Source organism: Triturus cristatus, chromosome 9, assembly GCF_964204655.1.
Source record: "Triturus cristatus chromosome 9, aTriCri1.1, whole genome shotgun sequence".
NCBI lineage: Eukaryota > Metazoa > Chordata > Amphibia > Caudata > Salamandridae > Triturus > Triturus cristatus.
This window is the reverse complement of record NC_140592.1, coordinates 1019819252-1019840932: the sequence shown is the minus strand read 5'-3', so window position 1 is coordinate 1019840932 and position 21681 is coordinate 1019819252. Positions and strand designations below refer to the sequence as shown.

Genomic DNA, 21681 nt, shown 5'->3' with positions numbered 1-21681 from the left:
CTTGTAGAGAAATTCTAGCCACGTGTAAGAGGAAAATACAGCTTCTCATCAAAGAAAAATTAAATCAGAGGAGCGTGCTTACTGTACCCACTATATACTGTAGACCTTATGGGAATGACTGTGAGTTTTGAGGGTGCAACCTCTGACTTCATAGGGCTACATATTTCTTTGTATTATTCATGAACAGTGGATTGTTCAATGGACAAGTTATTAATGTATGCATAAAAGAGTATTGAGCTTGCTCTTTGCTTCTTACTGTAAACTGACACATGGGTTTGCTCTGATACGCTGATCGTGAATTTAAATAATAAAATCAAAATGTTCTCCTAAAATCACAATTTTGATTAAGCAGTTATCTCCCCTAATTGTCATTTGTATTCACTTCTGAACCTACAATAGCAATGATTGAAATGATGGGTAATCTGGTTCAAGGTTGTATGTGGACTCTAGACCTGTAACATCAAGGGGTGTATTGGATCATTTTAGAGGGGCTTTCAGCAGATGTCGATGTGAGCCCCAGATATGTTCGTAGGGGGATGGCGCAGGTGAGTATTGCAATGTATTAACGGAGCATGTGTCCATACTGCTGTTGCAAGTGTGTTGGGTAACTTTCAAATTGACGCAGCTAAGCTTTTCAACCTGTTTGTTTCTGCAGTTCTAATGCGGCAATTCGCTGGACTGGCGGCTCCAGGAGGATTCCCATCATGGTTTTTCATGCAGAAGCCATTCTTATGAAGGAAAGCTCCACGCGGCACATTGGAGGTGGGTGAAGCTGGTATTCAACTTGGTTAGTGGTGGAGTAGTATGAAATGATTCTGCTGCTGCATACTTAGGAAGTTGCTTGGAGGTGGGTGATGCTGCTACCATAGTGGAACGTTTGGGATGATGTTGCTAACACAGAAAACCTATTTCGACATGGGTGGTGGTGATGGCAGTGCTAGCCAAGAGGGGTGGATGGAAGTGAGGTGATACTACTGTCCTAGTGGGATGGTTAGAGGTTCTGTTATTTCATCGTAGGGAGGTGGTGCAGCTTGCATGGGTGATTGTCAGTGAGCATTTCTGCTGTTCTAAAGGGCTAATAGTCATGAGTAATGGTGTTAGCCCACTCTGCAAGTCAGAGGTGGTTGATGACACTATCATTTTTGCCTGGTTGAATGTGAGTAATGCTGCTATCTTAGCAGAAGATGGTGATGATGACGCACAAAGACACTGGTTAGGACCTTCCCAAAAGTTACGTTTTCTTGACAGTTGATCTCCAACTTGAAGAGACATCCTTCTGAGTAGACAAAAACACAAATTAGTAAAACCCCCTTAATGAACATATAAACAATTCAAGAATTAGTCATTCAAGAATTAATAGAAAAGGAAAGTTAGCAGAAGGGAGCCACCTGGTGATGTGGATCCTAACATCACACGGTACTGCAGACTCTCACCATGTATAAGAGGGACTTGTGTACACTGCAATCAATCAGAATCTCGAAGGAGATGGCCATTTAACTGCAGAGAATGCTCTCCTTCTCCATAAGCACATTCTCCACAAGCAAGTTCATTGCGCTGCAGCATACTGGCTTAAATGTAAACAATGCCACAGTAATCTTGGTTCACAAAACTGCTGTGTCCCAGCTACCATTGTTACAGTGCAAGTCTTGGCCAGAGAGGCCACTGCATGGCTGCAAGCAATGCTGCCAACAGCTGGTGCTTTCTTCTGAAAAATCTTTATACAGTGATCAATCCTCGGTAGAATATTTAGCAATCACCACTGAAACACCTGCCACTCTTGACCATTGTGTTGGGGAGCCATCTCCCCATCTCTCTGACTAAAGCTTTAATACCATCATTATCATTATATCCTATGGTGTGACTTTCAAGACCAAGTTTGTATAGCATGCTCCCTGAGGGCTGTTTGGAGGTGATAATGTTGCTAGCCCATGGGCTTGTTGGAGGTGTATATTGCTGCTAAAGATGTGGCAGTACGGAACCAAAAGTTGCTGTTAGTCAGGTGGACTGGTTAGTCTTGCACAGATTTTATCTAGACTTGTGGTTTATATTAACCTTTTGTGTACAGAAAATTACGATACAATGACAAGATCTGTGGGGAAGGTATAAAGCTTTCAAAGAGCAGGATTCCTTGAAACAAATGTCAGTACCACTTAACCAGGGATGCTTAGTACGATCAAAAATGCAGGATACTAAATCGTATAGCAAAACTCCAGATGATGTAGAATATCTTAATTATTTGGAAGCAGAATCTAAGCACATTTTCTTTTCAGTTTCTTTTGTCTCACAATCGATTTTGTCCCTTTAGCTTTTACCAGACTGCAGTGGCGGACGGTGACATTTGAAAGTGGTGGGGCGTAAAATGTTTGGCAAACTTCAGCATAGCGAGCGAGCGTAGCGAGCGAGCCCGAACAACCTAAGGGGGGTTCGCGGGGGTTCTCCCCCCGAGAAAATTTTGAAAAAAGAGTGGAAAAATGGTGCATTTGCAAGCAAATTTGAGAAAGCAGAAAGGTTAATAAAGCAATGAAGAAAGTGCAGTTATTACAGTAATAAAGAGATCATGTCATATAACATAGGTAGCTGCTTATTCAGTATAACCACAGAGCTTCATAACAGACTTTGAGATATAATGCATTTCTGAGTACCTCACAGGTGTTTTTTATTTAACAAACAACTAAACAGGTGGTCAGAAACTAGCAGCATTGAACATACATATGTTTACTTTTTGTATCTAAACTCAGCACGTCTGTCTTTAAGAGCAGCAAACTTTTCAATTACTTGAACGTTAAAATCAGAGATATTTTGAAATAACTTGCTCTCTATAGAGAGCATTGCCAAAGCATTCAGTCTTTCCTGAAGCATGGTGTTTCTTAGGAATGTCTTAATCCTCTTTAAGGCGGAAAAAGATCGTTCTGCCTCTGCTGTTGTCATAGGAGTGGTTATGACAATTTTAAGTAAAGTCACTGTCTCTGTAAATGTCTTTTCCATATTAAGTTTATGAATTAAAGTCAGCAAAGCCCTGGCATCTCTGGCATTTCGGTACACAGGCATTGAGTACAGTACAGTCAGCTCACTTTTGAGGTCCTCTTGGTTGAGCATGGGATAAACTTCCACAGCCTCATGCAGAGCATGCTGAGGGAAGGATTCACCATATTTTGCAAAGTTTTGACTTTCTAATAATGCGGCACTCACCAAATGTTTTGTGAAATCAAAACGTTCTTGTGCATGCACAATTACAATGTCACATATCTCCTTTGCATTTTGGACCAGAGTGGTGATGTTTTTCCCGTGGTTTCCAAAAATTGAAGCCTCTGGCAGTTTGCTGTCTAAATTGTCAACCTCATTTCTCACTATGCTTATGCGCTCGACAAACATAGCGATATTTCTTTTCGCAGAGACAGCATCGATCTCTCGTGCTTGTAACTGATTGTATAAATTTTCGACAGCTGACATTATGTCTTGAAATAAAAACAGAAAGAACTGAAACTCTCTATCTTCTAGTGTTCTAGCAAAGCCACGGGCTTCACTTTGAGTTTTGAAATCAAAGGTTTCATTGACTTCTATATTATGAAAACATTTCACAAGGTCCTCCCTATATTGATATATTAGTTGGACTGTACGTATGTTAAAGTTCCAACGAGTTGAGGATCCCCTTGGAACCCTTTTGTCCACAATCTCCTGAAGTGCTTCCGTTCTTTTTGGGGAACGTGAGAAGAATGCTGCCATGCCTCCTACATCCAGAAAGAAAATTTGTGTCTCGGAGATCTTTGATACTGCCTGCTGCATAATAAGATTAAGTTGGTGGGCGTAACAGTGCACGTAATGAGCATAAGGGTACACATCTCTAATTCTTTTCTGTACTCCGCCAAGGCTTCCACTCATTACGGACGCACCATCATAGCTTTGTGCAATAAGTTTTTTTTTTTGGTGCACCTCTGGAAAAATGAAGTTCAGTTGACGCAGTATAGCTGCAGTAATGGTTTCTGCAGTTGAGTCTCTTAAATGACTGAAACCATAGAACCTCTCCACAACATTATTGTCATTGTCGAGGTACCGAAAGACTAATATGGACTGTGTTTGTGTGGCCACATCAGTGGTGTCATCAGCCTGAATAGCCACAAAGTCTGTGTTTTGCAACTCTTGGACAATATGGCTTCTCAGAATTTCTAGCATACACTCAAGGAGTTCATTTTGTATAGTTTTAGAGGTGCCCTTAAAGACTGTAGCAGTTGCTAAATGTACTTCCATTTCTTTGTCTATGCTTGCTATTAAATCCACAAGGCCTTTGAATATTCCTGGATTTGTGGAATCTTCTGATTCATCATGGCCTCGCAATGCCAGTTCGAAAGCACCACAGAAACAAATGCAATCAATTATTTATGATAGTATGTGCCTATTCCTATCAACTGTTTCATTGTGTTTCTGTATTGTTTGGCGGTATGCACTGTTTATGTGCTGCTCAATCGGTGTGTCTCCCAACATTCCCAGTCTTGTCACGTTTTCCATATGCTTTCTTGTGTGTGCATGCTTCTTGATTTTTTCAGACAGATGCCTCAAGTCTATCACTCCTTCTCTTGTCCAAGGAAAATCACCATTAAACAGCAAACAGGGGAAGCAGAACAGTTTGTTTCTTAACGGACACCCTGTAAGCCATTCAGCTTTTGTGTACCAGGTGTTTGAGAATGTACGTGTGTAAGATTTTCCTCTGTCCTGGGTAACTTGTTGTAGTTGTAGGTCTGGCCGATCAGGTCCTAATCTCTTTATCTGTAGTTTCTCTTCTAGTTGCCGTGCATGGAATGACTGTGTAATTAATTGTTCTACCGTATTCATCATGTCGATGTTGTCCTTACCAATATGAAAGAAGCCTGTCAATAGTCAAAGTACAACGTATAAGATTTGGTGCAATAATATCAAATTTCAGTATAAATACATCTATCTTGTGCATTTTCGCAATATATCTCCAACAGCTCCCCTTTGCGCAACAGGACTGCTAAAAATACAGCCTTACCGCTGCTCGCTGTCTCTGTCTCTGTGTGCCATAGTGGTTGCTGAAGGCACTGAAACAGACACTGTTTGAGGGCCTTGAAGAAGGCAAGGAATACATAGTGCCTTTCACAACCGTTATTGCCCAAACCACAGGGTTAAGGCTCAGTATTAGTAAATTCCATCCACTGAGGGAGGGTACAATGTACAGAATATGCACCCACCCCAACCACCATGTAGAGTGACCACAAACATAGCCCTAACTCCAATCTAAATAAAAATATCATCAGTTTCCTTACCTTTAACACTGGTGTTTGCTGGGTCGTAGCTGGGATGAAAGAGCAGCAAAGGAGGTTGGGGCCTCTTGTTCTTTCTCCAAAAATTGCCCAAAAATTAGGTAAAGGTTCCAGTTGCAACTTGTCAGGCTTTACCAGGTGCTGAAAATAAAAATATAACAATTTATTTTTTGAAAGATTAGGGTAATCAAACAAAGACTGGGGGGAAAAAACATAACGCTACAATTTTTACCTTGCAGTTTGCATGCAGCTCTTAGATGACAGTTCATAGGTCACTGTTGTATGTTAGGATTTTTACTTACAAACTGCAATTAACAAAATGATCTCTCTGACAAATGCAGTGACTCACTGACCTCATGTGCATTGCCACGCTGCGGTTAAAGCTAATAAATCATGGAGCTATAGAATTTGATGTAAACAAAAAAGTATAATAAACACACCTGATGGCAGCACGACAACTGAAAGCAGGAAGAGACAGATCTGTGTTGAACCCAAATCACACATGAACATACAGCAAGACTTCTTAAAAATATTAATAACAGCGTGGGCTAAGCATGGTGCAGGCATCTGGTAGCAATCTGGTAGCAATCAAAGGCCCAAGTGCTGCTAAGTGACAACATCACGACGAGCATGTGTGACGTACCCCTACAAAGTGGCATGAATACAAACAGAAGGCAAATGTACAGCACTGCGCGAATTTAAAGGGGCTATCCAGTCAAGAGGAGAACAATAAAGGTATTATACCAAATTGTGCATTGCTATCACTCGCCAGCCAAAGGCTCTGTTTGATGAGGTCTGCTTTGGTTCGGGTAGTACTGTGACAACATTCACGGGATGGGCCCTTTAAGGGTGAACCAACCAGGTGTCTGAGGCAAGGCCGCCTCCAAACCAGAGCCAGCCAAGCACCCACTGCAGCCCCCAAGCATTCTTCCAGCAGGTGAATGAATGTGTAGACCTCGCGGGGAGAATGTGTATATATAAACCTGGTGCATTCCTGCCACAAGGCTCGTCTTTGGCCTGGTCCGTGCTATGCAAATATCACATACATATATACATCAACAAGGTCTAAAATGCAAATGCAACACTAGGGAACGTAAATGCAAAGCAACCCCACGCACATGCTGCAGGATAACCACAACCATCAAAGAGTGCTGTGCTAAAGCCCCCCTGCACACAGAACAACTGAAAACAGGAGCTGAGTGAGACCCTCGTATTAAAGAGAACAAGTCCAGTACAACATATCACTGGATGCAAAAGTGTGAGACGTTTGCAAAGGACAGGGACAGGCAATAATAAGACCTCTCCATTCTTTAGGCCACAAGCAGGTCTGGGGAACTAGTACAGTGTAACTGCATGAACACCCAGGAAAGAGGCAGTTTACTACCCAAAAAGAAAGAAGCTACAAAATGTGTTAAGGCCCCCAGAGCCTCTGCGACGAAGAGAAACGTAAGGAGAGCTTAATGTGGGACCTCAGGGGCATTTGAAGACTGGAAATACGGGAGCACACGGAAAATCACGGAGGAGTGAAGCGCGAGGCTACAAGGCTGTGAGGCTCCCCAGCATTGAGAAAGGTACGGGGGGCACCGAGGAGGCGGGATGCCGTGCAAGACTATATTGTAAAAGCGGTGCCAATTTTGAAGGATTGCACGCGCAGTACGTGTCCCCTCTTGTAATCGAACATGGCCCCTCTGCCTACCCCCTTTAATCCCGCTTGTAAAGGAAATATGTTCTGTTAACAGTGAAAACGAAAGCCGGTTGTGACCGTGACTGTAAGTGCTCAGAGAAAACCTGCATTGCAGCATATGGGGTCTGTGTTCTGAAGCACCGAGTCCTCTCGTGAATGGAGAAGACGGAGGGGAGGGATAAAGCTCGGAAGCGAAGGCATTCACATTGGGTTTTGTACTCAACGAAAACCAACAGCTGCATGAAATTACTACATCCCGATCCCACAATCAGAAACAAGAGGCGGTGATGGCACTCGCAGAGCAGTCGTGGTGCAGACCGCGTTAGAGAAAGTGGACACTGCATCTGAAATGGAGAGAACCGTCCATGCCTGCACGGAGCTCAAAAGAACGCGGGAGGAGCTCGGCGGCCATTTTAAGTGTGGGCCAAAGAAACAAACATACGGGGTTTCCGAACGTGAGGAAAAAAATGCCAGAGCAAAACCCGCTGTTCAGGTACTGCTCCATGCTCCAATAAGTTGTGGGCTGTGTTGTTTATTTAGGACATTCGCAGCCATTTTTAGGTCTGTCATTCCTTCGGTCAAGCCAGACGGTCTGGCTTGACAGAAGGAATGCCATCAACCTAAACAAGCATCTCTGCAGTGCAATCGGTCTCGCCTTTGGGACCTTAGGCAGCTTAGGCTTATATGTATTTAGCTATGCAGCCTGGGTGCTGAAACATCTACTGTTCTTTGAAAGGCCTTGCCTGAGAGCGCGCAGGTAACACCTAGCGTTCCTGGAATCCAGAAGTGAGTTTAGTCCCTCAACGCAATGCAAGGCAAACCGCGGGTCCTCTCTGGAGAGGCAGTATTGGCTGGTCACTGAATCACACATACAGAGTGGACATTTCTGTTCTCGCGCGCATCCAGAGATGGATGCAGAGAAACCCCTGTAGGAAACGGAGAGGCCCGAGGGAGCGTCTGCATCGGAACAAGAGTAGTAGCCCACATCCTCTCCCCAGTCCCCATTCACATTCGGCCACTTTTCTTTCCTGTCAGCGACAGCTATTTGTACTCAACACTCAGCACCCTCACTTACCACTAGCAGCCAGCAGGCCCAGCACTTCTACACAAATATAGACTGACGACGACGACTCGTGACTGACTCCGTGAGTGACTCGAGTCATGTGGCAGCACTGGCGCGGGGACCGGGACGAGCGACACGTGCCGAGTCAGCGAGCGTATCAGCGTAGAGGTCGGGAAATCAATGGCCAATCACTACTGCATGGCTTGGCTTCACATAAGCCAGCCATACTGTGATTGGCCATACACTGGGCAGTTGCCACCACCCACGCGCGGCGCCGGCACCATGCAGGCTGCGGTGTCTTAGCCAATCCTGGCGCTGCATTAGCAGCGCACTGCAACAGGATTGGCTAAGAGCAGGGTTACTCCCTGCCCATAATGAGACCCGGGGGCTGCGGCGGTATGAAGGGTCCCTCGCCTCGCCACACTGTCTGGTATTGTGTGCGTGTGCGCATGTTCGGGCCAGTCATGACTAGCCCAAAAATTGACATGCGCACACTGCTGCTGCTGGCCTGCTGCGCTCCCTGTGTCACTCACTGCAGCAGCCCCGCCCCCACACCCTCAGCGCCGTCCAGATTGAGTCGGGCTTGTCCCGGGAGCTAGAGCGTGCCAGTCAGTGCGAATGCGATCGATTTTCTAAATATTTTTTTCCATAATGTATTAATGTTAGCATGACTCAGACTGTGACGGTCGTCCATGTGCTTAGTGGGGCAACGCCCCAACGCCCCCAATGGACGCACCGCCACTGGTGCCAGACTGTCTATTTTTTGGACAGACTGTGTGATCCCATGGTACCATGTGCTTCTAGGCACACAGCAGGCAATGACACACACATGTTGCGTAGACGTGGGTATTTAAACTAGGTCGAGGTAACACTTTATAATGCAAAAGCAAAAAAGCTCCTAATGTCCTTCTTGCGATGATCTTACTACGACTTTACTCTAATTTCATGTATCTTTCAATATCTTATGCGAGGATATACATTTGTCTTCATGGCTTCGAATAATGAATGACCTTTTATGACAAATGTATCATTTAGTTGGGGTTTTATTTAACTTGTTTTTCAGTTCCCCTCTTCTTATCCAGCCTTCACTTAAATACTTTGCAATGGCTGCTGTAAGTTCAGGATTAGTGTCAGCAACAGTGAATAGCAAGGGATGTTAAGGCCCTTGGATGATCTCATTTACAATGGGTCACATTGCACGGAGTATTTTTGGTCTATCTTTCCCCGAAGTTCAATGCTATCTAGGTTGGATGAAGGTCATGGTGCTTGCTCAGTGATCTTGTTTAAGGCAGGTGATGCTATTAAGGTTGATTTGAATTGTGTGTATTTCTAGCTGGATTGGTATGATGCTGCTCACCTAGTGAGCTGGCTATTGGTCAGCGATGCAGAACGCCACATGAGCTAATTGGAGGGAAATGAGGTTGAACAGGACTTGGAAGTGGGCGTTGGGTGGTGCTGATAGCACAGTGAGTTATTTTGAGATTCTTGATGCTACCAGCTTTGTGGACTGATTGGGGGTAGATGCTGCAGCTACTTCAGTTATTGATTGCAGGTGGTTGATGCTTTTAGTCCGCTGAACTGTTCAGTGACGGGTTGTGCCGATCTGTCAGTGAACTTGTAGGAATTGGTGACAGCTCGGTGGTCCTTTTGGGTGTGAGTGTTTCACTTCCTCCAGTTTACCTATTGGAAATGAATGGTGCTGATCATCCAGGGGGCTCCTTGTTAGTGAATGATGCTTTTGCAAGTGTACTAGTTGTTGCTGCTAGGGCACATATGAATGCCCTTTTTTCTTGCACTGCAATCATGGAGGCTTCAGAAAGTTATTGTGGAACAAGCTAAAATACATAGAAGACCATATGTACTGATGCTATTGGTCATTTCAAGGCTGCTACAATCTCTCTCTAGGATCTTGGCACTCACCTGTGATGCACATCCTTTTAAGGGTTTTGTTAGTCTCTGTAGTGTCATTTTGATGCTACTTCCGTCTCTTTACAGTAGGAGTGCAAGTGGACAGCTGCCATTTGACATGTGGGTTTTGGAACACAGTGAACCTCTTTGTCTCCCACACCTGTTGGCAGTTAACTTGTTTTTCTGCATTTGTCTAATTTTCTTTTTTTTTAAATTCTGTTCTTGATGCAAAAACATTTCCCCCGAAGACAATAAGATATATGTTTGTGCTCTACTTGGGTCTAGCCACTAAGTCTATATGTGAAAACTAGTTGGTGGTAGATTGGCTGCTTTAAACAACCTCCCTTGAATATTGAGTAATTGTCTCCATCTTCTTTCAGCATTGTCAGATCAGCGATAGCTTATAACCGCAACAAACCTAGTAGAAAGCCCTACTTTAACCAGCCAGCAAAAGATCAACATGACACAGTTTGCATCCAGAAAGAACTTAAACGTATCACATTTTAATCTCACCATTTCCTTTGTTTTGATACTTTATCCATTACCTTCAGTAATGTCACTGTATTAACTATTTGTTTTCAGTAGGCAAAGGGTAGAAAATATTTTTTCACAAGTACTTTGAACTCTGGGGCTTCCTGGCAGTCATGGATAAATCTGATGAACATTTTGTGTACATCATCTTACTGAAGAATCAACTCATTCTGGCAGTGTCTTGTTTGTTCCCCTGAAGAAGTGCAGAAGTTGACCAGTCACACCTCTAATGGACAAAAAGTCAAACTGTCTTTTAGACCAGTATATATTCCTGCCTCCCTTAAATATTTCTATGTTTTGTTCTTTGCAGAGCGCTATCACCTGGGCTATAAGATTGTTCGCACTGAAAGTCGGTTAGTCCGCAGCATTTTGGACGCACATGGTTTTCAAGAGGTATGTTGTGATTTACTGTGGTGTATGGCATGTCAGAAGCCCGTCCATCCAATGATGCTATGAATTTCACATCCAAACAAGTGATATTCCCATGTTCAGTAATTGGGTCTGCTTCTTCTTAGAGGGTTATTCAGTTCTAAAGTGTACCACCCTTTATCTGCATGTGGAGAGAGAAGCACTCGGGTAATTTGTGTAGCTGTTATAGATGCAAGTGGAAGAATAGGAGATCTACTTGTGGGGGCTCATAGGTTAGTGCTACTGTTTTATCTTAGCTCCTTGTAATTCTACGTCATGGTCTGATGAGCGTCTCTAGAGAGGACAATGTTTTCTGTTATCTCCATATGAGTCGTAGAGAGGATGATGAACTGCTGGATGCTTGAAGAAAGTGTCCCATCAGATTATGCATTACAGGTAATGGACAAGTACGACAGCTAGGTTCTCTCGCTTTCATCTCAAAGTGGCAAAAAGAGTGTGAGGATTAGGTCTGAGGGTTGCATACACAACCCGTATTACTTGTCGGAGACTCACTTGGTCTTGATTTGGGGACAAAACAGGGTTTTATTGTTTGTCTGTATTCAAGATGACTATTGGTGGCCCATTCTTTTAGGAAAGTGTCCCAGACCTTGCATGTACAGAGAAACTGATTCAGTTTTATAAAAAAGGGGGAGGAGTATCAGGAAAGAATAATTTTGGACGTGAGAGTTCTTAATTTTTTGTCCAGTTTCAGTTTAACATATGTGAATATTTGTCATGTACCAGAGATCGCCCGGTGAGCAGTGCAGAAAGCTTTGAAAGAGAGTTTTCTTGAAACTGGTAGCCACTGTAGAGCCTTGAGATAAGGGGAAATTATCCTTTCTGCTGAGATTTATGACTTGTGTGGCTGCAGCATTCTTGATTCAGTGTAGATTGCCAGTTAGCTGTCGAGAGAATCTGATGTACAACCGACTGGCATAATCAAGATGTAACAGTACCAGAGTTATTGATGCTGGAATCTTGTAGATAAGGCCACAGTAATGGATCATTCATTGTGTTGTTCTTATCGTATAGAAACCTTCTCTGTTCACTTTGTTGATCAGGTGTGGAGTGTTACCCATGAATCCATGATCACGGCAAACATTTTTACCTCTATGGGTGTGTTTGCTTAGCGAAGCAGGAAGGTGTTATTTCATATACCAGAAAGGAGAAAATCCAATTGAATTGTTCATCTTAAATCCCATATTTCTACTAGGCGATTTGGGTCCAATGATCTGAAAGCTGAGGACCTTAAACCCACATCCCGATCTGGCTGTCCCTCAGAAATGAAGCACGTACTCTGTAGTGTGTGATTTCTGCCTGCTTATTTAAATTGTGACTAATTCCTGGATTCTGTCTGAAAGAGATACTGTTTATAAGCGGATTAGACCGGAATCTCTCTTTCATCAACTGTCATCTATTTGAGGGAAGGAGTACCAGTGCTGATTTTAATTTGTTAGTGACTTTGGAGTCCATATGGCTAAAACTTTGGGGAGAGCTTATCAGTTTGTAGAGTCATGTTGGCAGGCCAGCAGTGATATGTTTTCCCCGATGGTAAGTTTTTTGATGTGGTAACATGGGTTTTACAATTGGTAGTCTTGAAGAGTGTCATTGGTGCTTGCATTAATATTTAGTACATGATAGCAGACTGCCTTTAGTGCCTCTTTGTAAGATCATCGAGAGGCTGACAACAGTAATGGACTTAATGGAAACCTATGGCGCAAGTTGCCAGTGAGCAATCAACCTAAGACAGATGGCACCCAGAATGAACTAAAACATGCTGACATTGTTGGTGGTCATGGTAAATGTTTCATTGGTGGTTACTCCCAGTCTCACTAGGTATTGTTCGTAGCAGAGGCTACTTGTGGTGGTAATGTTGCTAATGGGGGAGGGGATTCAGAATTCCACTGTATGGGGCACCCACTGCTTAGCCTTAGATAGAGGTCCTGGACAGACTTTCTCCTCGCTTACATGATGTGCTTCATTATCACCTCCCATGTAGGATAATTAACCCCACTGCTTCTGTTACGGGACCTCTTTAGGTGACCGTGCCATTTCTTCTCTAGCTGTGTGTAGTGTAATCCCGAAGCTACCTTGCATTCAGAGTTAATTAGTCTCATGTCACTAAGCAATGTCCAGTCAGGAGAAATGGTGCATGTAAGGTCAGTGGACTGATTCCTCAACCTCTTTATGGTCCATCAGGTAGCTCAAAACAGCAACGATTTCAACCTCATGTGGACCGGATCCCACCTTAAGCCCTATCTTATGCGTAGTCTCTTGGAGTTCCAGAAGGTCAACCACTTCCCCAGGTAAGTGCTGCAGTATCTGAACAAAGTAGGTACCAATATTTGTGTATTTCAGGCAGGAATGGTGAGAATGGGAAGTAAGAGAGAGCAAGTGAAAGAGGAAGATAACAAGAACAGGTGTAAAATGAAAGAAAGTGAACAAGAATATGTGGGAAATGAGAAGAGAAAAGAACAAACATGGTTGGAAAGTGAGAGACGAGTAGAAGGAAAACAAGATGGTGAGAAGGGGCATGAATGAGAACAGAGTGGGAACTAAGAGCAAATAAGAATAGGATTTGAAATGCAAGAGAGAATTGAATAAGTGTTATGCAACAAACAGAGAATGAAAAGTATGAGAGGACAAGAACATAAATCGGATCAGAAATGAAAGAAGGATAGAACAAAGTAGGAAGAGATAAATGGAACACTGTCAGGGTAGAAAGGTGAGAACAAGGAAACATGTTGAATGAAGCAGAAGAACTGAGTGGCAACTGTGGTTGGGTGAGATTGGAGTAGGAGAATAAAAACTGGATGGGACGTCTTAGGGAAAAATCATGTAATTAGGCATGCAGAAAAAACAAGAGAAGTTTCCACTTTGTGGAATATCGTCTGGATATTTTGAATATCATTGTGGATCTGCATACCTTTGTCGTATTGTTGAACTGTTACTGTGCATTATGAAGCAGAAACTAGTGCTTATCAATGCGCTTTGTGATTATGTGCCTTTTCGTGATGGTGTTCTGTATCTCTTCTGTTATGGGTAAGTGTGCCTATGTATCTGGTAGTTGCATATCTGTGTATGTTTTAAGGGTTATGTATCATTTACTGGTTCCAGTAACTATGTGTGGTGGGTTTTGGGGTCTCTTGCCTAGTGGCTATGGGTGTTGATTGGGGCTCTGTCTGTTGATGGGAGCTGTTGCTTTATGGCTTTTGTGGAAAGGTTTTTGTTTCTAGTCTTTGTTCTGTAGCTGACTTTATGTCTGTTTTGCTCCTATAAGCCTATGTGGTGTTGGATTTCGTGTTACCAATGAATATATGAATAGTGGCTTTGTACCTTATACATGTGATAGTGTACTTATACTGTAGCTCTGTATATTTTCCATTGGCAGTAGCTTTGGTTTTTGTGTGTTTGGTCTATTGCAGGTGGGTTTAGTTTACTGTGTGCTGTGAGGCCCTGTGCCTTTTACTGGAGATAATTGCTCTGAATTGTGGGGTTCCATGATTTGACCGAGTCTCTTTGATGTGAAGCTGTGGCATTGTGTTGATTGCTTGTAGCACAGTGTTTTATTGGTGTACGCGGCTATGGCTGTTGCTTTAGACAGCATTTCAGTCAGTGTGTTGCATGATATTGTGTTTTGATTGTGGTATGCTTTTGCTGACACCTGCAGCTCATCGTGTGACATGGTTTTATGATGTGACACTCCATGTTTGTTCCTTGCGTCTGTGTGTTGAATGTGATGCTGTTGTCTGGATTGTACATTTTCCTTTGTGTCTTGTTCTCGGTTTGTCAGCATTCTTCATCTGCTCCAACATCTGAATTTATGCACCTGCAGATCCTACGAGCTGACCCGGAAGGACAGACTGTACAAGAACGTCCATCGGATGCAGCAGACCTATGGGTTCAAGAACTTCCATTTTCTGCCTCAGACGTTCATTCTCCCGACAGAGTACCAGGATTTTTGCAGTGAGTGAACAGACAGCAATAACGACCCCCCCTGCAAGATGTGGGTTAGGGGTGTGGCATTTCACGTGCAGTCAGGCTGAATGATGTAAATGTCTGTATTTCCAAGGAAGGTGGAACAAGAGGGAGGTAAATACGGAGCCTGTTGTACTTTTTCTCGGTTGTATATTTAAAGCTCAAAAATCAAATTGAGGCCGGAAATAATGATTTTTTTCCCTGACATTTTTGTGAATATTAAAATGAAGACGAGCAGTCTTAACTCTTCAATTCCTTCACGTTTAGACCATTTACAACAGACCTCTTTTCTTTAGCCACTTCTGTGGATCGATTTGAACCCGATGCTATGGCTTTCTTACTCCTAAAAAGTGGGGACAGAGGCAGTGTGATGCCTCATTGCACATCATACCTTCCTGTGGTGGATGTGTGTTTTTTGGAGTTGGATTATTTTGACCACCTAGAAGGAATGAAGGACCACATATACAAAACCCTATTTTGAGGTCGCATATGGCCCGATTTGCAGAATCGGGCTGTTTACCACCGTAAAAAAGGTTTTCAAAATGTACAAAAGCCAAATTGCGATTCAGTAACCTGTTATTGAATCGCAATTTGGATTTGCGGTTTGGTATTTCGAAGAGGTGTGTTTAGGGAGCCCCTTCCTCATACCGAATCGCAGTATGTATGAATGTTTTGTGACTTAATTACGGTTGAAAAACATACGTTTTGTACCCACACCTTAAGGGAGGTGATAATCATTCCCAAATAGGAGACCCCCTTCACCTTTCTGAATGTCGAAACAAATATTTTTTAAGAGCAGGCAGTGGTCCAACGGATCACTACCTACTCTTAAAAATTGAAACTTCAAAGTTTCATTTTTAATTTTCAAACACATCCTGTTAAAAAAAAAATTGATTTAATAAAAAGGAATAGCAGACCACCATCCCTGTGATGGTCATGATTTTTAATGGGTTGCAAAATGCGACCACCTCATTAATATTCATTAGGTAGGTCTATTGCTACCCCATTAGGACTGGCTATTACTAACTTGTACATTTTTGTACGTTACGAATTGCGATTTCCTAATTGGAATTTGCATAGAATTGCAATTAGGATCTCCCAAGCCCTAAATTCTGTACATATGGCCCGAAGCCCTACCCTTAGAGAACACTGGGAGGATGACTTCCAACGGCCCCTGCATGACAGGGAGTGGACGAGGGCTCTAGAATACACTAAGAAAGTGTCCCGCAACTACCGATTTAAGAACATATCCTGCATAGGGCGTATCTCACCCCCGAAAAGTTGCAGAAATATTTCCCCGAGGGGGTGTTTGGCTGCCCTAGATGCTTGGAGCCTGCTGCCTCGTTCAGGCACATGTTCTGGGACTGTCCGACGCTCTACAGTTACTGGCGTACGATTCACTCTGCCATAGAGACGGTTACAGGGTTCCAGGACCTAGGCACATGGGAGGCGTGTGCGCTGGGAATTCATGGACGGCATAAGCGGCAGAAGGTGGAGAGGAGGTTTGCCTTCTTAATGTTGATCCTCGCTAAACGATGCATTGCTATGCATTGGAAGGCGCCGGGGGGGCCCCCCATAGCAGCCTGGGTGGGGGCCGTAAGGAAGTGGGGCAAGGCGGAGGAATCCGCACTCAGAACGGAGGAGGCCCGTGGGATGCGCAAACACCCGATCTCCATGCCCTGGGCCATGCTAATGCACACATTCACGCAGGAAACTGAGGCTGCGGCGAGCTCGGGACTGATAGACCCCTCGGGGGCGCCTGCCACTCCAGAATCCACCCTGGGTGATGCGCAGGCAGGTCCAGCACCCGGTGTCTCGCAGGGGTTGCCACCACAGGCCCCACAATCGGAGTCCTCATAGGCCAGGCACAAAGCTCCTGACCCCCCCCCCCCCCCCGCCCCCCTCCCCATCTCCGTGTCCACGACCACACCGGCCCCCCCCACATGATGGTCCGACCCCTAGAGTGCGCAGCTATTAGTACACCCGATGGGCGACACAGTGCACCCCCCTTTCCCTGGTTCTCGACCCCCAGTTAGTTCGTGGTTATTCAATGGCCGCACTTCCATAGCCTCTGCGACGCCCCTTACAGGGGGTACAGTCACACTGCACGGCACCCCTGCCGCGAGGCGATCATGGCACACTCCAGTAGGGCACACTCAGAGGCTGGACCCGGGCACACATCTGCAGCCCCACTCAGGACAGAGATGTACGGCCTGTAGGGCCGAGAGGCTGCTAGACTGTAAGAACTGTGTCTGGGCGCACTCGCAATGTGATTATCTGTGATCATGGTGATACCGCATTTGCCTATGTGTTTTCCTATCTATAAATGCCAATAAAGAAAGTTTAAAAAAAATATATATATATGGCCCGAAGCCCTGCTCAGCTGTTTACAGAGCAGTCTCAGTTGCACTAACCCCACAACCTCAGAACCCCTTCTCTTTATATTATTTGACAAGTCTGCCATAAGCTGGTGTTGCGACAGAATAGACCTACGATCTTGGTACATATTACAGGATTCTATGCATTAACAGCACATAGAGGTCTAGTGACTGTCATACCACTAACCTTTTCAAGCCGTATACAGCGGGAGCGAGGGATGATGCGTGGTAACCCTATCCCCTTCACGGAGCAGCCCTTGAAGAGGGATAAACGTCACTCTACAGACTGCTCCATAACGGGGGAAAGGGAAAAAAGGGATGAAAGGAAACAAAACCGTGCAGCTGCGAAATCACATCCAAGGGGGGAAGACGCGTGGCGTGGACCTCAGTTCAGTTCGGGACCTCCAACTGCCTACCCCGTGTTCCCTGCAGTGAAACAAAAAAGACACAACACACGTAAGCTAACAACCTCCCCAGGAAGCAGCGCGCTATCATGCATGTAGGAAGGCACACTTGCGTGGCGAATCAGCTGCACACCTCTTAATGCACGATATACTGGGTTTAAGAGAACCAAGGAATGAGACACCTGCGTAAAGCACGCATAGATGTCTGTAACAGCACACACACAAACAGGAATGGCACTTAGCTGTGGAAGGTCCTTGGAGCAGGAGACAGGACGCTGGACAGCTTGGGACCTCCGTGGTATTCAGAGCGCTTCTAGGCGATGCCCACTAGGTCTCCCCCTATTAGAAGGGGTGATAGCGTCGCTAGGGAGTCCCCCAATGTCCGAGAGCGCTGGCAGGACTTCATCTGAGAAGCAGTTGCTGTACAATTCCCCACAAAACAACGGAAGGAAACTTAAAACGTATCCGAGCCTTTCAGGCGGCTCTCCGACGAGCGTTGGCTCGTTACTACCTACGAAGTCACAACAGAGGACAGGAGTCCTGATCACAAGGCGGGCGTGAGCGCCAGCTCACCGTTGCGCTCCTCCTGGTTGTTGTAGGGATTGCGCGCATCGGGTACCCGCTCTAGGGGGAAGGAGCCGAGCATCGTCTCTAGACGCAGTCACAGCGCGTCTTACGATTTCGCCGTCAAAAAGAACGGAAAGTTGGCGGGGCTAGCAGCGTATCCTGTACTCCTTGGGGCAATATGATCCACTGGAAATACGGGTCGCGGGTCCCCGACCGCGCAGCCGGTAACAATAGCAAGCGACTCGGAAGGACTTGATTGGCAAGCACCTGGTAGCCTGTGGGCGGTGCTTAAGTACGTTCCTGCCGTCATTGCTATGACGCGGCCCACAGACTCATGGGAAAAGTAGTTCTCAGCGAAGCAGCGCAAACAAACACACTCCCATTCATACCTAATGTGTTCCTCCCGCTATCTACGCTGGGACGTGACAGTGACAGAGTGACAGATTTTCTTATCTTGGGACTGGAAAGACCCAGAGCAGTCAGATGTCATAAAGTGACATAGTGTCCTACTGCAGTTAAGACACTAGTAGGTTAGATGATGCTTGCAGTTGCCTGGCTAAAAACAAGCATTGGAAATGCAATAGGTCTTGCATTTGTTGGAGTTGGAGCTATTGGTTTTAAAAATGACAATTTTTTTTTACCTATACAATAGATATGCCCTCCCCACCTTTATCAAATAAAGAACTCTGTTGTGTTTTTTTTTTAATGTAGTACACCTGCACTGGTGCCGTATCGCTGGAAGTGAAAATGGCACTTCCGACTCCACGTTAAGACAAGCAGTGTTTTGAGGGTGCAATACCACAGGCTGTCACTAGGTGTCCGTTGGGACCTCTTTTGGCCACATATGGTACTATCCCCTGCAACATGGCTAGGCAAAGTATATAGCACAGCGGTGAGAAATGCTGACTGGTGAGCTGGGGATCTGTGTTCGAGTCTACTGACAGGCTCAACATCCTCATATAATGGGCTGATAGTTTAATTTCTCCAAGCCCATGGCTAGGTGTGCTATATAAATAAAAGCTTTGTAAAGTAACAAAAAAGCAAAACAGCAGGGGCCTGGAAGGGATGGTGGGGGCCTTCGAGCAGTGTTGTGGGGGAAGCACGGGAAGTTTAATGAACGTGAAGCAATGTTGTGGGGGGTGAGAGGAGGAACAGGGAGATAAAGCGATGGCAAGCAAATGATGTGAATGATGTTTCATTGCTCATGTAAACAAACAGTTAACGAGAAAAGAGGCAGGCCAACTAAAAAAAAAAAAGAGTTCTCTCGAAGTATAAATAACCTGAACAGTAAGAACACATGTAAGAGGGACAGTCCTCTTTGGGAGGATACACAATTCCAAAAGGAGGAACTACTAAGTGTATTTACCACTGAAAAGCCTGCATTTCTAACAGAGAGCAACAGGAACCAATGAAAAGGATTGTTGTTTTTTCAAGTCCATAGCTTAGATAAAGCATGTCTCGAAGATAATGTACAAGCACTGCCTAGGCGAGTCCTAAAAAAGCATCAGCCATCTCCAAATACAGAAGCTCAGACAAACTAAAACCAGTGCTCTGTTTCACCAAGCTATAGGCAAGTTGCAGCTGGAACCAGTCGCGGCCGGCATGGCTCGTGGGTGGTGTGAGTCGTACGAGGAGGGGGAAGGTCATGCGGGGGGGGGGGTAATTTAATTTAAAAAAGCAGGAACAGGAAGCAGGCAGCCAGGCTCCATCTGGACCCACCCCTAAACTGATCACAATGCTGCAAGCAGCTTTGTGATTGGTGGGGACGCCGCCCAACCTGGGGCTTACAGGGAAGCCATATTCTCCAGAGTGTGCATGACTGGTTTGGGCTGCCCCAGTGGGCCAACCAAACAGTCATTGCATCCTCAGGAGTGGGCACACCACTCCCACCCTGCCCAAGCTGCTCGGAGAGCAGCCCCGCCCACCCGCAACCAAATATAAATTGGTAATAACTGAAAGTTATTACCATTTTATGTTTCTGCTTCTCACACTGCGAGAAAGCAGTGGGGTGACGCTCCTCCGCCCTAGTGGAGAAGGCGCCCCTGGCTGGAACAGGTACTTGTTATAAAAGTGCCTATTGGCTGCTAGAAACACCTGGGACATTCTTTTACAGAGCAATTTTTCTCACTCATATATTATACATACCTATGGATAATGAGCTTTGGAAGATATGTGACTGCATACACCTGCTTTTCAGCAATACTTCCTTTTTCCCCCTAAGAATTGGAGACCCCTTTCTCAAGGGACCTTTGCAGCGACTCTACCTGAGAAATGTGTTTGGGTCCTGAGCCATGTGCTTGAATGTTTGTAGACAGGGGACTTTCATCTATTATAAATGCAATGCAGCCTTGAATGTCCATATATACATAAATTGAAGGCTGCTTGGCATGGCAATCTCTTCACGGCAGCCCCACCCGGCATACGGGTTCTCCAGCTTCTCACTGCACATGGGCGATGATGACCCATTCAGTGCAGCACGGCTCATTTCACAATGGCATACAAGGGTCGCTCACTTTCCCTGCACATGGGCAATGACCCGGTCAGTGCAGCAGCTGTCTCTTCACACCTCGCTTACGAAATCCACTGACCAGGATTCCCCACTGGGCCTCGCTCCCGCCAACACTTTCCTATTCATCACTAGTCTTGGCAAGCAGGCAGGCACTATTGCTCAAGGCTGTAGGGCAGGTGATCCTGGACTCCCTAGGAGATGTCCCCTTACCCAGCAGGGAGACCGGTAGGCCTTTGTCCCCAGTCCCAGGAAGAAGTCTGTCAGAGCTTATGGTTCTCGCACAGCCTGACTTGGTGCTTGACAGCTGACAATTCTTGGGGTTTCAAGCTCCCCTTTCTATAGTCCATTTTCAGACAGAAAACCTGATTTAGAGTCTGAGTCTTTGAAGTTTATGTTGGGGGTCTTCTTCCCTTTGGAGTGCCCACTCCTGTACCCTCTCTTGAGCAGAAAGCAGTCCATCACACCCGGAGCCACTCCAAATCCGATAGCCCCAAATCACAGGCCTAGGGAATCACTAGGGGGCCCATTAGGATGGCGGGCGGACTTTAGCTTCTGCCTTTCACAGGTACACATACACCCAGCACATGTACACCACACTTGCACTGCGTAGCACTACACACCGAACCGATGTATGCCAAGGGTGTGTCAAGCACACAGCAGCAGAGCTTTAAATGAGTGAGCCTGTAGGCCTCACTTCAATTACACAGGTTAAGGACCTGTTCACTCCTATTGATCACTACACAGTATACTGCCACCACCACTCTCATGCAGCTTAACTCCTGGTAAAGGCAGTAGCCTTTCCCCACTATTAGCTTAGCGCTTTGGCACCCCTCCCGAGCGAACAAGACTGCAATTTGTGAGGCATACCTATCTCATGGCGCACACGTGCACACGGATTGTGTTTGCCTGCGGCAACAAAAAAACAACATAAGGGATCCAGACTTCAGTACAGTTCAGCGAAGGACTTTTCTGTCC

General features: G+C 45.3%; 1 protein-coding gene across 8 annotated transcripts in view; it reads left to right on the top strand.

The window, feature by feature from the left end:
- Positions 1-21681, top strand: part of TTLL5 (tubulin tyrosine ligase like 5) — a 1306640-nt gene that overhangs the window by 197019 nt on the left and 1087940 nt on the right. For all 8 annotated transcript variants that reach the window (XM_085626706.1, XM_085626705.1, XM_085626700.1 and 5 more), the window contains 4 exons: positions 656-762; positions 10773-10855; positions 13070-13176; positions 14706-14836. In XM_085626706.1, the coding sequence (XP_085482832.1) occupies positions 656-762; positions 10773-10855; positions 13070-13176; positions 14706-14836 (428 nt within the window). The remainder of the gene's footprint in view (positions 1-655; positions 763-10772; positions 10856-13069; positions 13177-14705; positions 14837-21681) is intronic.